The following is a 23598-nucleotide window of genomic DNA, read 5'->3' on the forward strand; positions in this document are numbered from 1 at the left end:
TTTTTTCATATGACATTGATGTTGCACTTTTACATGGTTGTGCTCCAAGACTAGGCCCAAATATGAATGTGTGTGTGTGTGTGTGTGTGTGTGTGTGTGTGTGTGTGTGTGTGTGTGTGTGTGTGTGCGTGCGTGCGTGCGTGCGTGCGTGCGTGCGTGCGTGCGTGAAGGCCAAGTCCAAAAGCAAACCATGCAATGCTGATGCCATAAACAGAAAGGTAAGGGAAAGGAAAAGAGTTGCTTAGCACCATACATTCATTGAGCAACAAAATATTTCACCGCACTAGTACAGCATTACATTTGCAAACCTGTAAAGAGACATGTCAGCAGTTGCCATTTCCCTCTACAGTCTTCTTGCTGTAAATTCAAGCACTGCACTACATAGTATAAGAGATACCACAGTAGGAAAAGTCACATTATAATATTTAATGTCCAAATAAGACTATAACTATTGAAATTAGGCTACATTAGGATTTTTCCAGCACTTTTTGCCGTAGGCATCAGAGCAGAAAAATATTCACAGATATGCTGCCCATCAACAGATTCATGAAGTCAACAACACTGAAGGTTGCATGACCCCTTCTTTACATGAGGCACAAACAGTCTTTTGTAGGGAGTTTGAATAAGAGCTTGGTGAAAAATCCAGGACACAGGAATCCACACAAATACAGGAATGACAACTTAACTATTTCAGAGCTACGATTACTTTTGCATCTGCGTTGCATAGCAGAACTATCTTGTGTCCACCGGCAGGTCTTGTTTAATGGGACCTCTTCCATGGACTCTCTGTGTGACTGAGTGATTCCAGGGTTTGCTCTGGCCTGTCGTTGCTAGCCGTTTCTTGAACTGCTGTTTTTTTTATCTAGCTAAGCATCACCATGCATCTGCCAGCTGTCAGCGTGGCCACAATAGAAAACCAATAATATGCTCTGGGCTGCACAATACTTGTCCCGTGTGGCCTGATGTGTTTTCACAGGAGCTTGCCAGTTTTCCACTGCATGCTCCATCCACTATTTGCAAGTGTAGCGAGGCCCATGCTGAATAGCCAAGTACAGCTGTTAACTGAGAGCTGCCTGTATATTAGGCCAAAGGCAGAGAACTGGAATGGCATCAAAGTTCAGCTAATGACAGTCTATGGTAGGCTGGAGTTCCCATTTCAAAGCATAGCCAATATGCAATCTTTGCCAGGAGTATGAATCGGGCTACGCAAAGTGCTGAATCATTTTGTCACGCTAAATCATTAGATGGCAAATTTCCAGCTGCTTTATGATGTTTCTAGTGTTGTGTGTGAATGTGTCCCGTGTGTCTGTTGGGTCTGCTTAATATCCCTTTCAGTTGAAATACCTTTTTTTTTCATATTGTAATCAAGTCATCATCCCTTAGTTATGATAGCATTATGAGTAGACTGCAAACAGTGTCTTTGGAGTCATCTTAAAACCGTTCTTTATAGGATGAGAGACAGCAGAAGTATAGCGGCCATGATGACAGCATCACATAAATATGTGGCGAATACAATGTCATTTTACCATCATGCCACATCTTAAGAGGCACCGTGAAGGCAACATCACTGCACCAAAGTGTGTTTTCACATGTAAGCTATAGGACAACGATAGAATAATTTACCTGGCTGAGCGGGCTCCGATGCTGAAGCCCATGTACCCCTCCTGAGGGAGAGAGTCATCTCCCAGTTCTTTGAGGTCCTGGGGCCGCAGGTATTTGTCAGTGTCCCCGGTCATAGCATCCTCACCTGGAGGCGGGCGAAAAATCATAAAATCCTCTGGTTACTACGAAAGGCAATCCAAGAAAGAGGAGCAGTTCGGTTTCCCGGGAAACAAACAAACAAACAAAAACAAACAAGCAAACAAACAAACAAACAAACCCTTACGAGTCACATTTGCCTTTGAGGCCTCAAATGTTTTGGTAGCATTACTTCTCTGTCTCTGAATCTAACCAGCCTGCATAGAGGACAACAACTTTCCTTTCCGTCTATCCCTCTGGCTGTGGTGCAGCACCACTGTCATAACACTGTCACGGTGAGCCGCATCAGTTAATGAACTGATCATTGTCTGGCCCTTCTGGAGGCATAAAGACGATGTAAAGACGATTACAAAAAACCACCACCAGCAGAGACAGTGCGGCCGCGCTGCTCTCCTGTACAAGCAAACAGTTTCTATACAACTGCACTCAAGGCGAAGCCAGGTAGAAGATTTAAAGCGGACCAAAGCGGAATGTGGACTATCAAAAGCAGAACCGCACCCGCACCTCGGTCGGCCGACCGGTGGACTATAACACGCCGATCAACGAAGCCGCCGGAGCGGCCGGAGCGTCTCTCTTTCTCCCTCATGTCCCGACTCTTGTACTGCCCGCAACACCGCGGCTCCTCCGCTGCAGCCCCTCCCCTCGGCAGCGCCACCTCCGCTACTGCCGCACTCCCTCTCCGCTCCGGACGGACAACATGGGAGAGGACCGCGGTGCGCCGCTTCCGCAGTCCGCCGCCGCGTATCACCGTCCCGTTCAAACACGCGTCACTGTGGTGACTTTACAACCCTCCCCATAAACCGTAGTCCGTGAGTAAGGATTTTCTTAGGGCTGATGCAGCACCAGGCTATAAACGTCACAAGTCTCTCTCTCTCTCTCTCTCTCTCTCTCTCTCTCTCTCTCTCTCTCTCTCTCTCTCTCTCTCTCTCTCTCTCTCTCTCTCTCTCTCTCTCTCTCTCTCTCTCTCTCTCTCTCTCTCTCTCTCTCTCTCTCTCTCTCTCTCTCTCTCTCTCTCTCTCTCTCTCTCTCTCTCTCTCTCTCTCTCTCTCTCTCTCTCTCTCTCTCTCTCTCTCTCTCTCTCTCTCTCTCTCTCTCTCTCTCTCTCTCTCTCGCTCCCGTAGCGCCATCAAAACATCTTAACTGCCAAAACTTACCTGTGCCCAAAGCAGCCATAGTATAGCTATCGATCACAGCTCTTGTATAGGGCTTGTTTTATTTACTCCAACTCCGAAAATCGTTTCCCAAAATTACAAAACCGACACCCTGTAAATAGCAATAATAATCCAGATAGAGGTGTCGCGATTTTTTAATCCAGCCCATTAAAGTCCGGTTGGGGAAAAAAGTTTCAAATGTCTTTTTCTCCTAACGAGTTGGAGCAGTCTCTAGTTATTTCACACAGCGTTGCTCTGATGGTGCAAAAGTGGACTGCACTTTTCCTGTCACTCTTCTTTCTTTTTTTTTTTGCAACTAAGTTTAAAAGCTGCAGGGTTTTCCCTCTCCCCACCAGAAAGTGCGAGTGCAAGCCAATTTGTCGTCGTCGGCAACAGCGGGGTTAATTCTCCGTATAGGCGGCTCAACGAAAGCTCATCTCGTTGCGATTTAATACGGCAGAAAGTTCGGGAGAGTTTGCGGTCTCGGCAGCATCCTCATCGACCCAAACACACCGAGCTGAATGGCCTCAAAGCCACGCAGCGCTTTGAACTGGGAGGGCGGCACTGGGGCAGCTTCGCTGTTCGCGGATGAGCTCGGTAAACCGATAGCCTGTCTAGTCGCTGATGTGAATGCATGCCTCCTGATTCAGAGAGAGACTAACTTGTGCAGGAAGAGCAGAGAGAGAGAGAGGAGAGAGGAGAGGAGAGGAGAGGAGAGGAGAGGAGAGGGGGGAGGGCGAGCGAGAGAGAGAAAGAGATACTTTTTTGACTTTCAACAAAACTTTAAGCTGATCTTTTGACTTTCAACAAAACTTTAAGCTGATCTTTTTTGACAATCAACAAAACTTTAAGCTGATCTCTTTTTTGACTTTCAACAACTTTAAGCTGATCTCTTTTTTGACTTTCAACAAAACTTTAAGCTGAAGTGAGCTGATCTTGGGGAGTGTCCTGAGATGATTTAGATTCTGTCAATCTGATGTTACTGACCATGTTGGTCTTTGTGTTGTAATTTTCTTGTGATTTTTATTAAAGCGAGCGAGAGAGAGAAAGAAAGAAAGAAACTAATTTGTGAACAGCTGTCTGACTACTCTTAAAATTTACTGACAGAGGGGCAAACAAGACAGTGGTAGTTGGCTGCATGTCAGACTAGCTTTGGGAAATATAAATGTGATGATGAAAAGGGGAAGGGCTGTATGGTCCACCAGTTTCCCATTTTCCAAAAAATGAAAATAAAAAAAATCTCAAGTGTCAATTTTCTGTTTAGTCCTCCCATTTCACACAGCGCAAAGGGTGTTAAAACTTCCCTAAATGAAAATACATTCAGAGCCAGTGGCGGATTTAGGTATGGGTGACATGGGCAGCTGCCCAGGGGCGACATATTGCCGGGGGTGGTACGGGGCGCCCGCATAAAATAAAATAAAAATAACAATAAAAAATCGGAATGGTCTGCGCGATCGGTTTCGTGACCAGTTCTTCGCCTAGAGTGGCAGAACTGCACGCACTGGTCCTGTCCGCAACCATGACCCTGCTTGAGCCGCTGATATTTATACACGAAAGGGGGTCCTCGGGAAATTTATCCCAATTGGTGGACTGCTCCCAGAATTTGTCTTGCTCTTCTAGTGGCCGTAGCTGAAGCGGAGAGGAGCTTTTCAAAAGTGAAGCTCATCAGACCCTACCTGAGGTCCACCATATCACAGGGACGCCTTAGTGGCCTTGCTGTCATCAGTATGAACCATGCAGTTGCTGGGCAGATTTCTTATGATGATGTAATTAACGACTTTGCATCAAGTAGGGCAAGAATGGCCGGGGTTTAGATGGCAGTTGTGGAATTTAGTTTGTGTGTTTCTTGTTTGTGCAATTTAGTTGAATTTGTGTGGGGTTTTTTTTGTTAGTAATAGAATAATAGTATTGTAACGTGCATGGATAAGTAGACACGTTGGTCCTTGCTTACCCAATTGGACCCTTTAGTCGACTGGTTAACTTTGTCGCTTGCGGAGTGGGAGACATGGGTTCGCGTCCCGACTGTAGTGGTTCCCGGACTGCCCCCCGAATTCGTTGCAGTATAACAATTTGTTTCTCTTTGTTATTTGTATTAACTACAATTTGTTTCTATTTGTCTTTGTTACTTCTTTTTGATATTTATGAGTCTTATATTTTTATACAGATATAGTTTTAAATGTTATGATTATTTATTTGTGTTGTTCCAAATGTTTGAATAAAAATTAACGTTAGTGCAGAATCATGTTTTTTTTTTGGTGGGGGGGTAGACAAAATGTTTGTTGGGGGAGGCTGAAGGGGGGTTCGTCTAGGGCACCATGCAAGCTAGAACCACCACTGTTCAGAGCAGTTGTGCAATCGACTGATACAAGAGATGAATGCACACTATTGTGCAAAGTTGCACACTATTGTGCAATGGGTTGAAAAAATATTGACTGTAATAGTATCCTATTAGGCCAGAGCTGGGAATTAAAGAATGACTCTTAAACGTGATCAAATCTATGCACAGTAAATTGAGGACTTAAAAAGTCATCAAGCATGGTATTCTCAGTGCCTGTAGTCTACAGAAAGTGTAAGGTTGAAACGTCATTGGCACAGTTTAGGCACACACACACACACACACACACACACACACACACACACACACACACACACACACACACACACACACACACACACACACACAGAGCGCAGCCAGGGGCCTGTTAAGGTTTGTAACCCTCTCTCCTGTTTCTGCCTACAGCTTATAGGATTGACCTCCACTTATACAGGATTACAGAGAGACCTGGAAACTCCTTGCATCTTCAAATACTCTGATATCCGTGTACACACCAAATCACCAAGACACGCATCCACCACCACTCTCTCTCTCCCCCTCTCGCTCTCACATACACGTACACATAGAAACGTTAGCACATAAATACTCACAAGTGTATACACAGATGCGTGACAAGAACTTACAGTAAGGATTGCGGGCCCAGATACAACTACTAATGCAGCCAAGGTTAGTGTTGTTCTTACTGGGCCAAGCACTATTGTGCACGGACATGGCACATCTGAGCCCTCAATACCAATAACATCATGACTTCAGTATTGACACATGGAAGCCTTGGTGCAAAGGTAATTGAGAGAAAAGCGCTATGAAAAAATGGAACTTGATTGACTGATTGATTGATACCTAGGTAGAAGAATGTTTACAACATAATACTTCATACTCTGTGTGAAGTGCTCACTTTGTCTAGTAATTCATGTGTAGTAGTGACAACTACATTCCCAGTGCATGCTAAATCGTAAATACTTCAATGTGCATTTCTAACACAAACATATGGTAAGGGTGCAACATCATTCATGGTGGCCTAACAAGCGTGCTAATGTGGGTGTGTGCATACACGTGCATGTGTGCAGCCTCTCCTTAGAGTCTGGCTCTTTTGCCTGTGCAAGAAACTCCACACCCACAGCCGTTGGTCCCCTGAGCAACAGCTTGTCAACAAGCTCATCAATTTTACAGGCCTGTCTGCTATGTGGTTCCAAAACAAAGGTAGTCTACTGGAATGGGGAGTTGGTAATATTATAACTTGGTCTGTAAAAAAAAAAAAAAAACATGGCTTCACTCTTCTACATGCCATTGCAATGTAAAGATAATTATTAAAGTGATATTACTTGCATATAAGTTGTTGTGTTTTTGCATTAAAGTGGCTATGAGTGATTTTAATTTCGATTGCTTTCATTATATTTGGTCAATCACTTTCTACATCCCGACAGCTATCAAGCAAGTAGACGCACTGGGAAAATAAACTGGTCAGTGGCCGCCTTAGGCGCTGTAAATAGAGACAAAAAAATTTCCCTGTAACCCGAACCATATCAGCCAATCAGGAAAGTTCTTTGCAAGCCGGCGTCTCCATTGGTCCCTACTTGCTGTCAATCAGTTTGCACAGTCGCAAGGCTCTCAGGCACAAGTTAGGGGCCGGATTCTTTTGCAGTATGTTTTTAAAACATAGCTAGCTAGCTCTTGCTAACTTCCGCCCAGGATGGCTTATCCGCACTCAGACACTTGAATACTTGATTGAATGTAAAGCAGGACTCTGGTAAGAATAGACAGTGACATTTACGCAGTCGTCTTTTGGTAAAGTAACTGCTGTCAAACTAACATATGCGCTAAATGATTTTTTTTTTGTAACTGTGATACATGTTATAAGCTCCACATTGCAAGCAAGCACTTGGTGATTATTAAAAAAAACCCTCCATCAAATAGAACATCTTGCTAGTAGTAGATCTGTGTTTAGCTGCTGGACTGACAATGCCATAATACCACCAGTGTTGCTGCCTGATTCAATTTCATTATCGAGGAATTTTGCATTAGTGGACAAAAAAGACAGTTTATTCTGGCTGTAAGTGTGGGTAGACCGACTTAGTGACACTTGCAGCGAGAGAGAACGGTGAAGCAGAAGGTAAGCGTGGCGGTGAAAGTGATGGTTAGCACTTCGACAACAGGTGAAGCAGGTTAAGACTGGTGAAGAGGCTTACACTGGCGTGAGACAAACAACAAAATTGAATAGGAGGCAAAGGGATGGCAAATACCTTCATCCACACCTGAAATACACTCTTCATTGAGAATTTCAGGCACATTGGCCCCCACTGTGATTTGAATACACATACAGTAACAACAACAACAACAACAACAAAAGCAAATGTTAAAAAAAATAATATATCAAATGGCACAGATCCGCATATAGCTTTTAGTGGAGTATGGAAATCATGCATTAAAACGAATTTAACCCAAAGCCAAAAATCCATTTTCACTCCTTGCACTTGGGAATGCATGGATGAATAGGAAAGGAGTTGATGCAAGAAAAAAACACTGGTGTGGTGTTTACATACCCTCGTCGTCTGACATATCGAGGAACTCGTTCATGGTCTCTGGGACGTTGATCTTGTGTTTTTCTGTTACAGCCTATGAGCGAAAGAAAAGATGGATGGATGAGTATAAATTACACAAAATATATATTTGTACCAACTGAGTACAATGTCCTTCTTTTCAAATGGACATTTAAGATCAGATAAACTGTATTGTTTAAGGCCTGACATAAATGTAATTTATGTATTTATGTTGTTTATTTTATTTATTTATTTGTTATAGGCCCTTTTAGTTTTCTATTTTGTTTACATTTCCATGTGTTTGGTTTCTTTTTTATCGCCATTCGAGCGTTTGTTGGTTTGTTTACATCTTCTCTTTCTCCCATTTTTCATCTGCGATCTTCCCCTGAGGTAAAGTGCATTGCATTGCAATTGAAATGCACAAATTGTGTTTTATTAATAAAGTCTGACTGACTGATTGAGTTGGAAAAGTTTGATTTGACAGTAATATGAAATGAAATTAAAGCAGAAGCCACCATACCATGAATAATAGATCAGTCACTTACGGGGTCACGGGGAGGACCCTGATCTTAAAGTTACAGAAAGCCCTTATGGTGGAAGCCTTCTTTTATGAATAATACACATCGGTGCTGAATCTGCAAGTTCATCAGTGGCCTCTCACTCCCACACTTCTCTCACTCAGGCCTTCTTACACCCGTGCCAACTCTCCAGCTTCCTAGTGCCTCTTTTTTCAGATATGTGGCCGGATCAGATCGCCTTTACTAATCTGAGCCATTTGGGGAAAAACTTTTATTTTATTTTATTTATTTTTTCCCCACCCCAATCATGCCCGGTCAAAAACCCCACTCCTCTGAGCTGTCCCGATCTCTGCCCCACCCCATCTGCCGATCCGGGGAGGGCTGCAGACTACCACATACCTCCTCCAATACATGTGGAGTCGCCAGCTGCTTCTTTTCACCTGACAGTGAGGAGCTTCGCCAGGGGGATTTAGGACGTGGGAGAATCACGCTAGTCCCCCCAGTTCTCTCTCCCCTCTGTACGGCCCCCCCCGACTGACCAGAGGAGGCGCTAGTGCAGTGACCAGGACACACACCCACATCTGGCTTCCCACCCGCAGACATGGCCAATTGTGTCTGTAATAATATTAATAATAATAAATCAAACTTATATAGCTCTTTTCTAACACTCAAAGTCGCTTTAAAATAAATGGTGGTGAAACAAGACAACAGAAACATAACAGAGACATACAGGGGTGGATGGGAAGGGGGGCTATGAGAGGGAGAAGTGGCAGCCACACACGACACCAGCAGTACTCTCCCACGTAGACAGATACAAAAGGGCAAGAAAAACAAAAAACAACAGTACTGTCGACGTTGATTTTCTGTAGGGGTTTACTCCCGTAGCCTATTCCTCTCCCAAGGTATCCACTAGGCAGTGGCACTATTTAACCCATAGCTGGGGGCTGGTTCGTGGGCATCAGCGAATATCCACACACTGGCGGGCCTGCTTACTGCACATCTAGGGGCCAGACCTCCTCCGAGTCCCTTGTAGTTCAGCCAGGGTCAAAGGTGTACCCAGTTACCGTGTGTCACCACGAGGAGGCACTACATAGGGCTTGTTGTTGGAGAGGCTATGTACTGGCAGGGAGAGACTTATGTACTCAGCTCTCCTGTTTGCATTTCTGCCAGCCAGCGGTGAAGGCTGAGAGTGAGACGTGACAGGCACAGAACACTACACCAACACACTAGATGCGTCACAACAACCCCACTTCTTACACAAGCCGGAGGTAACACGGGGATTCGAACCAGCGATCCCTGTGTTGGTAGGCAATGGAATAGACCACTACGCTACCCGGATGCCGTATTTGGGGAAAAACTTTGAGACCCAATCCAATCAAGGCCCTCTCACTCAATCAGTTCAACACAAAACATGACCCAGCATGACTGACTGAGTTGGCATGGCACACATTGACTGGGCTTTTGGTTGAACAGCCATGTTTTAATTTTAGTGGTAACTTCTGTCACACAGTTCGTTGAGCTTTTATCTAATAAACAGTTAAAGATGAAGAAATTGACAACGCATGACAAAATAGTCACTACCGACTATGCACCCATGAAATGGATGAGCCTGCCTGCTGAGTGCACTGGAGGTCTTCACTAAAGACTTGCATTTCAGTAATATGACCCTCCTAGTATCCACGAGCTTCACCCTTTCTCATCTTTGAAAAATTCTCAGAAATGGGGCATTTCTTTTGGGACGGGTTGTGGTTGTGTTACTAGTACAGACAAGACAGATGGACTGGTTGTCCTTCTGATCAGTGGAGGCGGTAACATGCTTTTTGTTGTATGTGTGACGAATCAGAGGAGAAAAAAAGTACTTGGGACGCATAAGCTTTACGCGCATATGGCAGAGTTCACCAGCAGGGGCGCAATAGTGGCAGATTTATCACAGGAAACGTGGAAAATATATTTACTACTAAAACGTTGAGATTTCACCCAGAACTGATGTATGTCATTGAAACAAAACCATATATTTCAGTTTTCCACTCAAAAAGATTTTATTTAAGTGCATAGTTTCTTTTTCAGCTTTATTAAAAGTAAACTGAAAACCCTTTTTTATTCAGCTGTGCTTATGCAATTATACTGCATGTTTGTCTTTGACCTGTTCTCGTATGTATGACTGTTTGTTGCATGTTTTCCATCTTGGGAGACAGATCCCTCCTCTGTTGCTCTCCCTGAGGTTTCTTACTATTTTTTCTCCCTGTTAAAGGGTTTTTTTAGGGAGTTTTTCCTTATCCGATGCGAGGGTCTAAGGACAGGATGTTGTGTTGCTGTAAAGCCCCTTGAGGCAAATTTGTAATTTGTGATATTGGGCTATACAAATAAAATTGACTTGACTGTTTGTGTGTTACTGGGTTATATTTGTATCTGTTCATTATTTTCATTATTATTATACTATTTATAATTATTATTTCAAAACTTAGGGTTACTGTCATATCTTGGCACTGAGTAAGCATCATCAGCTTGTTCAGCATCACAAAAAAGTGCTAATTTTCATCAATGGCACAGTTTGTTTTTTTTAACTTTATGATGCATTCTAAACGGGTTGGCTCGGTTTTACGATCAATAAATTCATTTTATAGGTGGAAGAAAAATTTCGTCTGGGTTAAAACAAAGAAAAGGTCAGTACTGTTTGACACAAGCTAGCACTAGGGTGTAGCAGACAATGCGCAAGTGGAGTAATTGCCTATAACATGATAGCGATAGGATACAGATAGACAATGAATCACATGAGCTAGGTGTTGACAGTGACGCCCATTATCTCACCACGGTGGTCAAGTTTTCATCCGTCATGGGTCTCAACGTGTCCATCACTGAGATGTAACCAAGACGATGGGCAATGGATAGGGCAGTGTTCCCATTCTGCAGGACCCACAGGGAGTTAACGTCACAGCAGGCAAACACAACAACAGCAACAGCTCAGTGTACCATAAAACTACAACGCCATTTCAAGTGTGCTTGGTGCTTTCATCGTCTGGTCTGTGCGTATGTATGTATGTATGTGTGTTTGTGCACTGACCGCGGTGATGTCATTGGCTGAGGCGCCGTGCTGAAGCAACAGGTTGATGATGTGGGTGTGGCCCTGTTGGGCTGCTTGGTGTAGTGGAGTGTACCCATTCTTGACAGAGAGAGAAAGAGAAAGAATTAGAGGGCACATTAAAGGAAAGGGAAGGGAAAAAACTATTGTGAAGGTGAAAGAGTGATTCAGATCAAGGTAAAATGAGGCTAAAAATACACGTGGAGATGGTTCAAATAGTAAGAAAAATAGAAGAATCAATTAAAAAGAAGCAATTGTGTTTTCGAATGGAAACAATGTTTTAGTGCTGGAATGAAGAAAAGCATCTACAGACAAGACCAACATGCATTAACTTATACTGCCTATCAAGTATCCTTAGATTATGTCTGTGTGCTTTACATACATCGGAGATCTGTGCTTATATTAGATACAACATTATGCCATTATGCACCATGTTGGTGAGCCCAAAACACAACGTGCATTGTGAACTTTTTAGTGAAAGTTAATGTTGAGGTTCAGGGCAAGTTCCTCATAAGTGTAATGGCGTAAGTCTTGGTTAATGCATATGAACACGTGGTGAGTGTGCAGGCGTATATAGGAGCATGAGTTGGTCTACCTTTGTCTTGCCATTGACTTGGGCATGGTTCTGGAGCAGAAAGTTTGCCATCTTCATGTTGCCATAGTGACAAGCCACGTGCAAAGGAGTGTAACCCATCTGTGTGAGGTAAGGCAGGCAGAGGTAAAGGATTTGAGAGGAAAAGACATAAAAGATGGACGGAGAGATGGAGAGGGACGTTTGGTACATTAGCCAGGGCTCTTATCTTGTCACAGCTCACAATCACAGGTTGTGTGAGAGCTGACAGCTTTGTAAAATGCACTTTGTAAGAATTTTGTAAACTCTTTCAAGGAAAACAAACATGTTTCATGCAAGTAAAGCCACCTTTCTCCATGTTCTTTGTGCGCTCTCTCTGTCATACACACCATATCAAATGTCACCGCCACGCTGAATTGTGTATGCATTGCAGAACATGTAATGCAGATGATGAGTGACCGAATGACCTGTTCATTGTATAAACAAGTCTCCTGTCGGCACGCACACACAGTGTAACCTTGTGTTACCCAACCTCCCACTGCTGGTCTCTTTTCTCAGTGTGCGTACGTGATCAGCCCGCAAATGTTTTGTGTGAGTGTGTGCAGAAATACTAGCGACTGAGAAAGTTCATGAGGAAATGAGAGTGTCTGTGTGTGTGTTACAGTGCAGGACATAACATATAGACACACGTACCCCTGCTACTCAGGTGTCTATCCTTTATTTATGTTAACCTGAGAACATTATGCTGCCAGAGTGTGTGGAGATCTCTGTGTGGTATTCTGTTTGTTTTTCCAAGCATGCACGTGCACGTGCACGCGCGCGCACACACACAGACACACAAAGCACCTATAATGACACCTTAATAAAGCATTTTGCACTTCTGTGTGTTTTTCCAGAGCCTATCATGTCGCTGAAGGAAGCACAGCTCACATGATAGAGGCTGTGTTGTGTGTGTGTGTGTGTGCATGTCTGTGCCCTGAAGGGACCTTCACCTTTGTTTGTGGGTTGACATCGGCTCCATGGTTGAGAAGGACTTCTGCAACACTGACTTTATCTTCCTGAGCTGCTAAGTGGAGGGGGGTGAGACCACTCTGGATGGGAGAGAAAAGACACACACACACGCACAGACGCACACACACACATGCACCACCATAGGTTTTGGTGAACGTCATAAAAGTAGAACTAAGTGTTGTGATAACGCCACCTCATCGGAGATAAGATGCTGGCAGTTAATTTTTAAAGCCTTTGTAAATACACCATGCTTTTTGAATGTAGAACGCCATGTGTAGGTAAGAAAAGGCTAAATATAGTAAGACAACACATGGAAGTGTTAAACTTTGTCCAAATAGGGGCCATAAAGATAAAGCTGGCAAGGTCTGCAATGAACTTTAATGGTTCAACCGTCTGGGAGGGTGTGTGTGTGTGTGTGTGTGTGTGTGTGTGTGTGTGTGTGTGTGTAAAAGTCAAGGTGACCGTATGTGCATGTGCACTTGTACAATAACTATGAACTTATTGTCTCATGAAGAATGACTACAGTGTAGAACTTTATGTGAAATATAATTTCAACAAAAGACAAAGCTCCCTATGTCCACAGTTACGTTCAGGAACATTACCTTGATCCCTAGAGAACGGCAGGTTTGATGCCACTCCAGAGGAGGACAGACTTTGTTTGTTGTGTTGCCTTGTCTATGAGGACGTAAGGAATATACTTTTTTGGGGGGGGGGTTTCCCCCCTTTTTCTCCCCATTTGTATCTGGCCAATTATTCCACTCTTCCGAGCCGTCCTGATCACTGCTCCACCCCCTCTGCTGATCCGGGGAGGGCTGCAGACTACCACTTGCCTCCTCCGATACATGTGGAGTCATCAGCTGCTTCTTTTCACCTGACAGTGAGGAGTTTCGCCAGGGAGACGTAGTGCGTGGGAGGATCATGTTACTCCCCCTAGCTCCCCCTCCCCCCCGAACAGGTGCTCCGACCGACCAGAAGAGGCGCAAGTGCAGCGACGAGGACACATACCCACATCCAGTTTCCCAACCACTCACAAGGCCAATTGTGTCTGTAGGGACGCCCCACCAAGCTGGAGGTAACGCAGGGATTCAAACCAGGCAATGGAACAGACCGCCACGCCACCTGGACGCCCATAAGGGATGTACTTTTTAGTAGAATGTTCTAGTATGTTTTAGGAGAATGTTTATGTGGATTTCTTTTGGCTGGATGATTATGAAAACTTGAGTTGTGCTCCAGGAAGGGTGCCTGTTTTGTATCAGATTTTATTTGCCAAGCTTGGGAGAGAACGCAGAATATTTTAGTTTAAGGCCGAGCTGTAAAATAACCTGTAATTTTGCAATGAAACGACACGTTTCACCACTGCAACTCTACTTTTGGTGTCTTGTAAACCCATGAGGGTTGCATGACAAGAAAATAAAAGAAAACCAATCAATCAATGCACGCCTATCCTCCTACCTTGTTACACACGTTGACGTTAGCGTTCTTGGCTAGGAGTAGTGAGACCAGGTCCACACTGCCCTCTTGAGCTGCCAGGTGAACAGGGCTGATGCCCTGCCGCGTCGCCGCATTGGTGTCTGCACCGTACTCCAGCAGTGTGGTCCCAATGTCCATCTGGTTCTTCTTGGCAGCGATGTGGAGTGGCGTGTAGCCATTCTGGGGCAGGGGAGAGGAGGAGGAGGAGGAGGAGGTGTAAGCTCGGCTGCTCTGTGTGGTTCAGATCTGCGTTGGGCTTTGATGCATGGTGTATTATTTGTCTCCGGTTAATTGTACCCCGAATTAGCTACCAAACTTGCTGATGTGCATGACTGCACATGGTTTACGTTTGCCAGGCTCCTCTATATCAACTTGTGTAACCATAAGTTAGCTTATCTGTTGTACTCTATTGCACTCTATTGTACTTTTACTTCTGTTGTATTCTACTCTGTTCTTTTCCAGAAAGCAAAGCAGAGCTACAGGTGTATGTTGGGAAATGGAGACACTACATTGGTGTGAAGTGTAAATGAGGTCTCATTATATTAAAATTTGACATTATTGCTCAGTTAAAGTACCCCTACAGACACGTTTAAAGTTTAAAAATACTCCGAGATGATTAATATATTGTTTAACATGTTTTTCCCCACATAGAGTACATAAAAAAGGGGTGCACATCTACGTTGTCTCCCTCATTAGAAATTCAGGATGTATGAATATGCAAATGTCACAGGCCTCAAGCCCCGCCCATCACTGCTACTTGTTCCAACCATTTCAGCCGTATAGTGAGATTTTTTTTTTTTTTGGTAGGTAGTGAAAGGAAGCTCCAGGGTCCGGTTTACATCCAAAAACTGCACACTCTACTACATTTTCTGTCAAAACTTTCATGATGCTAACGAGAACTCGCTCTCTGTACTGACAAGTCTGCTCTGTGCAGGAGGTTTCAGGGTTATCACTCAGGTTCTTTGTCAGCCCAACATTATGCATACTAGACAGTGATTGGCTTGTGTATTTGTGATGTACCAAATCTAGTTTATCAGGGGTACGTTTGAATCTCAGATTTAAGGGAAGTGCACAGACAGCTCCTCCAGTAGAGTAATGCCGCTCTAGTGACAATTTTTGCATGGATACAAGTCAGTATAGTAAAGGCCAGACATTTTAGGGGACACAAACATAAGAAAAACACATTTTTGAGTGGAGGGGTACTTTAAATCTACATACAGAAGAAGTGAGAAACCTACCACTACTCAAAGCGCTTTGAAAAAAACCTTTGAAAAAAAAAGATCTCACTTCACTGTTAACCAAACCAAAGTCATTATCCTCTCATTTCAAACCTTGACACATATACAGCAGTGACACAATGAACCCCTGCAAGAATTGCACAATGAACACAGAGAGACAGCAACTTCTTTAGCTGACAAAACATCCCAACATTCCTCAGTTTTCCCCATGGCCCTAAAGCAGGCAGTCCACTGGAGCCCCGTAGCTCCAGTGGTTGTGGAATTGCAGACTTCAGGAAGGCTTTACTCAACCCCCCAGACAGCCCTGTGAGCCAGAGGAGGGCTGGGGCAATTGACAAAGATTAGACATAGATGGTGGAGGATGGCTACAGAGATTATGTGGGAGTGTACCCCACTGGGAACTCTGTGTCACTGTGGTTAGTGGTTTTGTGGTGATTCATGGGACTGATTGACCACATTAAATTTTACAGTTTCCTATCTATCTGTGTGACTGCACTGTATTTGTATGTCAGTGCCTGTGTGTGTGTGTGTGTGTGTGTGTGCAAAATACGTGAAAAAGTGTGTTTTCATTAATGGCTCATTTGCCATCCACTACAAGCCTATGTGTCAGTGTGCAAGGGTGCATAGCAGAGGCTTCCAGACAGCCCTTGTAGTCCTCAAAGATTGATCCCATTTCCAAAACACCTAAATTAGACCAACCACAATGACTGTAACATCCAGCCAAATAAAAACAATTTATCGAGGGAGGGACGGAGAGATCGACAGCTCCATTCTACACAATTACTACACTTAGCATGTGGTTGGGAGCCAGGAAAGAGGGGGGAAAAACGAGTGAGTCACAAAATGTTTGACACAGATGAAGGAAGAGGGGGAGAGCTGGAGGGAGACAGTCACAGAAAACGAGATGTGAACAAGAGAGAAATTAGTTTTGAGAAGTTTGGTCTTCTGCTGCAGGGCATCTTCACTTGGACATCAGCTGTGGTCTGGACCACAGAACTGGATGTAACAACTAGAAGAGGCACTCCCTGCTGTTCTGGAGTTATTTATGGGGGATGTTTAAGTCATATAAGTTTTGTGGTCCGGACGGAGTTCAACAGCCTGGCGGAAGAGCAGGGAAACCACATACTTACCACAGCCATACAACAAGCCTGACCATAAATCACTCAGTGTGCTTGTATGTATATCACATACTTAAAGAGAAGTAACTGGGTTACAGAGATCTTAATTTGGGACCACGGACTAAGGTATGTACCATTGCCTGTCAAGCTTGAGAAAAATTAGTGGTAAGAATTAAGGACAGAATTTGGTGTAAATCCTGAAATGAGTTATTCGAATCCCATTCATATTTATTCATTCTAGTTCTCCCCAGTTGTACTTGGGCTATTACCCCACTCTTCCCGAGCCATCCTGGTCACTGCTCCACCCCCTCTGCTGATCCGGGGAGGGCTGCAGACTACCACATGCCTCCTCCGATACACGTGGAGTCACCAGCTGCTTCTTTTCACCTGAAAGTGAGGAGTTTCACCAGGGGGATGTAGTGCGTGGGAGGATCACGTTATTCCCCCCAGTTCCCCTTCCACCCTGAACAGGTGACCCGACCGACCAGGGGAGGCACTAGGGCAGCGACCAGGACACATCCCCACATCCGGCTTCCCACCCGCAGACACGGCCAGTTGTGTCTGTAGAGATGCCCAACCAAGCCGGAAGTAACACGGGGATTCGAACCGGTGAACTGGCGATCCCCATGTTGACAGGCAACGGAATAGACTGCCATGCCACCCAGATGCCCAATTCATTCTATTTTCTGTTAAATCTTCATTGCATTTCTGGCTGAGAGCTATAGCATTGTGCTACCAACGCTCAACACATTGTGCTGACAGAATTAAAATGCATTAAACCTTCATTGGTGAATGACTTTTTTGGAAAGAGACACAGCTGAAGTGAAAGGACAACATTTATGTTTGTTTTTCTATACTTGTGAGGACACTCAATAACTACATACATTTCCTTGGCCCTAACCCCAACCATCAGAACTACATGCCTAACCTTAACATTTACCCCAACTTTAACCTGATCCTAATTCTAACCTAAACCCTAAACCCAAGTCCTTAAGCTACAGCAGGCCCTTGAAGACATGAGGACCTTCCAAAATGTCCTCACATTGCAAAAATGTCCTCATGGTTAATAAGTCAAATAGGTCCCCACGAATGTAGCTGAATAAGAACACACACACACCCATACACAGATACACACATATTCAAAAAGTCAGATTTAGACTAGACAATATGGGATGGAAGCATGACTGTGAGCATTAAATGTGCTAAGGGAAACATAATGAGAGCTGTTAATGGTTTGAGCTGCCAATGAGGGCAAAGGTCAGTTGCATGCAAGTGGATTTAGCTAAGTAATGTAAAATTTGTTTGTGTTTATGTGTATGTATAGAGAGGTCCATGCAAGTGTGTGTGTCTGTGTGTGCATCTGTGTGTGTGTGTGTGTGTGTGTGTGTGTGTGTGTGTGTGTGTACCTTAGCTGCAGCATGAGGAGAAGCTCCTTGATCCAGCAGCAGCAGTGCCACTCTCTGATTATCGTAGTGAGCGGCTACATGCAGTGGAGTTAGCCCACTCTATAACACCCACACCCAAACACGCACAAATAAACACGCACATACACACACATAAACACGCGTGCATGCAACATAACACCATATTAGAAGACCCAAGTTCCCTGACAACACATGCAAATATGCATACACACACAGATGAGTAGAGAAAGAGCACCACCACGGCAAAACACAAGATCATGGAGGGAGATGGATGCAGATTATATAGAAGAAACTTGGTATAGGATCAATTTCACTGTACCATGCTTTATTCTGGAGGAAGATGCTAAGTGGGGATGACCACGTTCAAATTAATCATTGTTATTATTGTTATTATTATTATTAGAAGTAGTAGTAATAGTAGCAGAAGTAATGCTAACAGTATTAGCATAAGTAGCAATAGTTGCAGTGGTAGTCACAGAGGTTGTAGTATTAGTGTACTTTGTAGTATGTTGCAATCACCGCGGTTGCTGTTATTTCAGCTACATTAGTTTGTACCAAGTTGCGGCAATGCTTTATCTGATTTGGCCACCAATATTGAGCCAACAGGATATTCCCCTAGTCACCTTTGACATCCCACGATAAAAAAAAAAAACCTTTAATAAATTCTTTTGTATTCCTTTTTTCCAAGAGGGGGGAAAAATGTGACTGCCCATGTTCCTCAAACCCTGAGCTCTTGTGAAATATTCTTGTGGTAGGATCTTCTACTGGATCCTTGCCCATGCCTGGCATGTGTTTGCAGGGGCAGGATATTAGCTCAGGTTCTCGTCAGATTAGTGGCACAGTTGTGAGAAAGCCCCAGTTTTATAAGATTCCTCCAACAAAGATCTGTTTTGCTGGGGGGGGGGGGGGAAATGCGGCGGGCGGGTTAGAAAAGCCATTCAGGATTACCTGTGGCTTTATATTCTCCTCCAAAGCAGATTGTCATGTAACGGCAAATAGTCTGATTTTGCCTTTCGTTTGGACAGTGTTAAAATGTGACTTGATTTTAATGTGACACCACCAAGCAGTCTACAAACCTCATTATCATACCTGCCTGCCATTATGTTAAACACTCTCAGATGGTGGCACACACACACGGAGCTAACACCATAATCAGTGCCAGTATGCCTATCCAGTGTGTCTCTGGCTGTGCTTGTGTGTGTGTGTTTGTGTTTCTGTGTGTGTTTATGCAAGTGCACGCATGTGTGGTGTGTGTGTTTGTGTGTGTTTGTACAAGTGCACGCATGTGTGGTGTGTGTGTGTGTGTCCTTGTGTGTGTCTGTGTGAATATGTTGCATAAAGCATTTGTACAAGTGTGCATGTGGAGAGGGAAATGAATGCGTGTCATCAGGGGAATAAAAGCAAATCTTCCCAGAAGGTTTTTACAAGAAAACAAGCATCTGTTGGCTGCATTGGTTGCGGAAAAGCTCAACCCTTCCCCCATGCTGCACCACCCATGTACAGCTGCAGTTTGGAAAATACAATTCCAGAGGAGCTCTGTTCACTCTCTAAGAGACAGGTTGGACGATGCTGGCTGACATTAGGGCCTGCAATATGATGAATAGCCGCTATATCGAAAAGACTGAATTAAATCCAAGCCCCTCATTTGTCCGATCTGTCGGCTGGTTACTCCACACCAGACTCGACGGATGTTCATATCCAAAAGTATGTGGTTTATGAAGATGACCGTCTCGTTTCGAGGCTCTCAAATATTTCCTAATATGTTGTTATCATGCATTTTGCACCCTGTGCCTTTTCACCTTCCCTCTTTAACATCATCATTATTTTCAGACACAACGTTTTCTTTAAACATCCCTCTCTCGCTCCAAACATCTCACCTTTCCAGCAGCGTCGGGTGCCGCTCTCTTCTGCAGCAGCAGACTGGCCACCTCTATCTTGCCATACTTTGCCGCCACATGCAGGGGACTGAACCCTTTCTGTTGAGAGAGCGGGGGGAGATGTATAATCAGCACAAGGCCGGAGAAGGTAGACAGGATGCAGAGTTGGAGATCAGTTTAGATGTGGGTGTTTGGGCTAACTGACAAATGTAATGCCTGGAGCATATCCTTTCCATGTATGATTTTTATGACCAACGGCCTTGATTAAATCATAGTACTCGATAGTCATGACGGACATGTCCATTCATCCATTATCCAAGCTGCTTATCCCAATTGGGGTCACGGGATGCTGAAGCCTATCCCAGCACTCATTGGGCAGCAGGCGGGGAGACACCCTGGACAGGCTGCCAGGCCATCACAGGGCCGACACACACACACACACACATTCACACCAAGGGGCAATTTAGTACGGCCGATTCACCTGACCTACATGTCTTTGGACTGTGGGAGGAAACCGGAGCACCCGGAGGAAAGCCATGCAGATACGGGGAGAACATGCAAACTCCACACAGAGGATGACCCGGGATGAACCCCAAGGTTGGACTACCCCGGGGCTCAAACCTAGGAACTTCTTGCTGTGAGGCGACTGCGCTAACCGCTGCGCCACCATGCCACCCGAGACCCAATGATTTCAATGCTGACAAATATTCACACATGATGCAACACTACCAGTTTTTGACTTTAAGATACAATGCATTAGCAGGCCGTAAATGTCTTTCAAAGCAATAAAAGTACTGACTAAATGTGAAAATCTCATAATTCTGCCTTGATGTCTTTCCTTTGTTTGCACAGTATTAAATGTGTTGGGTATGGATGCCAAGATCTAAAAATTCTATTTCCTTCAAAACCCAATTTAATATTCTAAAATGCATGTGGAGATTGGCGATACCAGCAGCCAAGAGAGGCGAATTTTGTTTGTGTCTGTGCCACAAACGTACACACCAACCTCAAAACACAAATGGCTCTGTGTCTACAAAATTCTTGTCAATTTCTTATTGACAAAAATTCCTATTTTTCCATTAATGACCTAATAAATCACTAGACATTTCAATATGGAGGACAGGTAAGGTCTTAGTTTAACTTTTCCGTAGGTGACAACCGAATAAATTGCATGTCTTTGCCCAGATCTCCTAAAATATCCCACATCTACCAGTGGCTGTTGTATAATGTGATTGTGTTAATCTTGGCATGCTTCCCATGTGTATGAGTGGTTATTTTAAAACATTAGGTCATGTTTTCCACAGAATGTGGGACTCACTGGTGATGGTCCATTCCACACAGCAAACCTTGACCTCATTCATTAAACATATAGTGTCCACCAGGACATGTTAAGACTCACGCTCTGTTCTCCCTGTGTTGGGATGTGAATACTTTAATGATGTGCCCTTATTCCACGGGATATGCCATGTTACATGGAAAACACACTATTTCATTCTCTCTCTCTCTCTCTCTCTCTCTCTCTCTCTCTCTCTCTCTCTCTCTCTCTCTCTCTCTCTCTCTCTCTCTCTCTCTCTCTCACTCCTTCCCTCTGTCCTCCTGTTAGGATGACATCATCCCCCTGAACAGCTGACTAAGATGATGTCCCTAAAGATACTGTGCCTGTGTGTGTGAGAGCGAGCGAGATAAAGAGACTGTGTGTGGATGAGAGAGAGAGAGAGAGCGATAAAGAGATTGTGTGTGGGTGAGAGAGAGACAGACAGACAGACAGACCGAGAGAGAGACAGAGAGAGAGAGAGGACTGGCATCATGGGGTTTACCCTTCAATAATCTATTCTACTGACAGAGGTCACCTCCAAGGACAGCCTCCAGCCACAGCGTTCACACACACACACACACACACACACACACACACACACACACACACACACACACACACACACACACACACACACACACACACACACACACACACACACACACACACACACACAATTCATACCCACTCAAAGGGCACACTAACCATCACCCCATTAAAAAAAAAAAGAAGAACACACAATCTCTCTTTGACCTTGGTCTCTGCAATTAACCATGTTAGAAAGCAGTAGAAAATTAATTTCATTGTCAGAGTGACATCATCTGGTCACGGTTTACACAGTGGATTCAAAGAAGCAAAAAAACTTCTTCAGTGAAAGAGCGCTAAGCCTCAACTGTCACAGCTACAAACTTCTCATGACCTTACTAGCATGACACAACCACACATAGACTAGCTTACCTTACAGCATTAAATCAAATACATTTGCCACACTTTATTATTGTGAGTGTGCAGAATGAAATTTCATTTTGTAAACCACACACTGCAGCATAACTGATCAAACTGTGACTAATTTGTATGGGAGGATCATCACTGACATATTGTATGGGACCAGTGTCTCCTAGTGGAGACAGAAGGCACTAATTTACCACTGTTAGGCTCAGAACTGACGATGTGTGTGAGTTTGTGTGCGCATGTGTATGCAGTCATGTGTTTGTGCATGTGAGAGTGAGCAGAAAAGAGGGGGAAAGAAACAGGAAAAGGAAGAACAAATGAGGAACCATATGTAGATACTAATGTGTATATTTATGCATGTGTATACATATATATATATATATATATATATATGTGTGTGTTACTACGTGTGTGTTTGTCGGTGTCATTTTGCGCAAGTTTGTAAAACCACCAGCAGACCTTGGTCGAGGAGGAGAGCGAAGCACCATTTTCCAGCAACATGGCGGCAACATCCTGGTGTCCTTCGCGGGCAGCCAGGTGAAGGGGGGTATAGCCTGAGGTGGTGGCAGCGTTGGCAGACCCCCCACACTGCAGCAGCTGTTGCACGATGTCGGCCTTACCCAGCCGACTGGAGATATGCAAAGCGGTCTGGTCATCCTGAAGAAGGAGAAGCAGACTTTGTCCATTTCATTTCTGAATAAAACCTTTGCTGAGGCTTTCAGCAGCTTTATCTACATGTAGAAATGTCACTAGTGAGACTAAGGGCTTTAACCTTGGCCTTGGTCTCCACCTTTGCTCCGTTCTGGAGCAGGTATCGCACCACGTCTGCCTGGCCTGCCCTCGCTGCCATATGCAGGGCTGTCTCTCCTCGCTGGAACACACACAGAGAAGGACACAAGTTCTTTCACAAGTTTTCAAGCACAAACACATTTCAGCTGCCCGAAAGAATATTTAAAAACATTTTTTTTCTGATTTTGCCATGCTTTTTCAAGATTCTACAGTTCTTTTAAATTTTTTTTTTAGGGGGGGGGGGGGATTCTTTTCTCCAGTTGTACTTGGCCAATTACCCTACTCTTACGAGCCATCCTGGTCACTGCTCCACCCCCTCTGCTGATCTGGGGAGGGCTGCAGACTATCACATGCCTCATCTGATACATGTGGAGTCGCCAGCTGCTTCTTTTCACCTGACAGTGAGGAGTTTCGCCAGGGGGACGTAGCGTGCGAGAGGATCACACTATTCCCCCC

General features: G+C 44.3%; 1 protein-coding gene across 1 annotated transcript in view; it reads right to left on the reverse strand.

Moving 5' to 3' along the window:
- Window positions 1-23598, reverse strand: part of LOC130122662 (ankyrin-3-like) — a 97376-nt gene that overhangs the window by 46105 nt on the left and 27673 nt on the right. The window contains exons 13-24 of the mRNA XM_056291623.1: window positions 23126-23224; window positions 22813-23010; window positions 20088-20186; window positions 18193-18291; window positions 14413-14610; window positions 12942-13040; window positions 11974-12072; window positions 11361-11459; window positions 11108-11203; window positions 7785-7857; window positions 7485-7541; window positions 1624-1747 (exon numbers count right to left, since the gene is read on the reverse strand). Of these exons, the coding sequence (XP_056147598.1) occupies window positions 1624-1747; window positions 7485-7541; window positions 7785-7857; window positions 11108-11203; window positions 11361-11459; window positions 11974-12072; window positions 12942-13040; window positions 14413-14610; window positions 18193-18291; window positions 20088-20186; window positions 22813-23010; window positions 23126-23224 (1340 nt within the window). The remainder of the gene's footprint in view (window positions 1-1623; window positions 1748-7484; window positions 7542-7784; window positions 7858-11107; window positions 11204-11360; window positions 11460-11973; window positions 12073-12941; window positions 13041-14412; window positions 14611-18192; window positions 18292-20087; window positions 20187-22812; window positions 23011-23125; window positions 23225-23598) is intronic.

This window comes from Lampris incognitus, chromosome 13 (assembly GCF_029633865.1).
Source record: "Lampris incognitus isolate fLamInc1 chromosome 13, fLamInc1.hap2, whole genome shotgun sequence".
Taxonomy (NCBI): domain Eukaryota; kingdom Metazoa; phylum Chordata; class Actinopteri; order Lampriformes; family Lampridae; genus Lampris; species Lampris incognitus.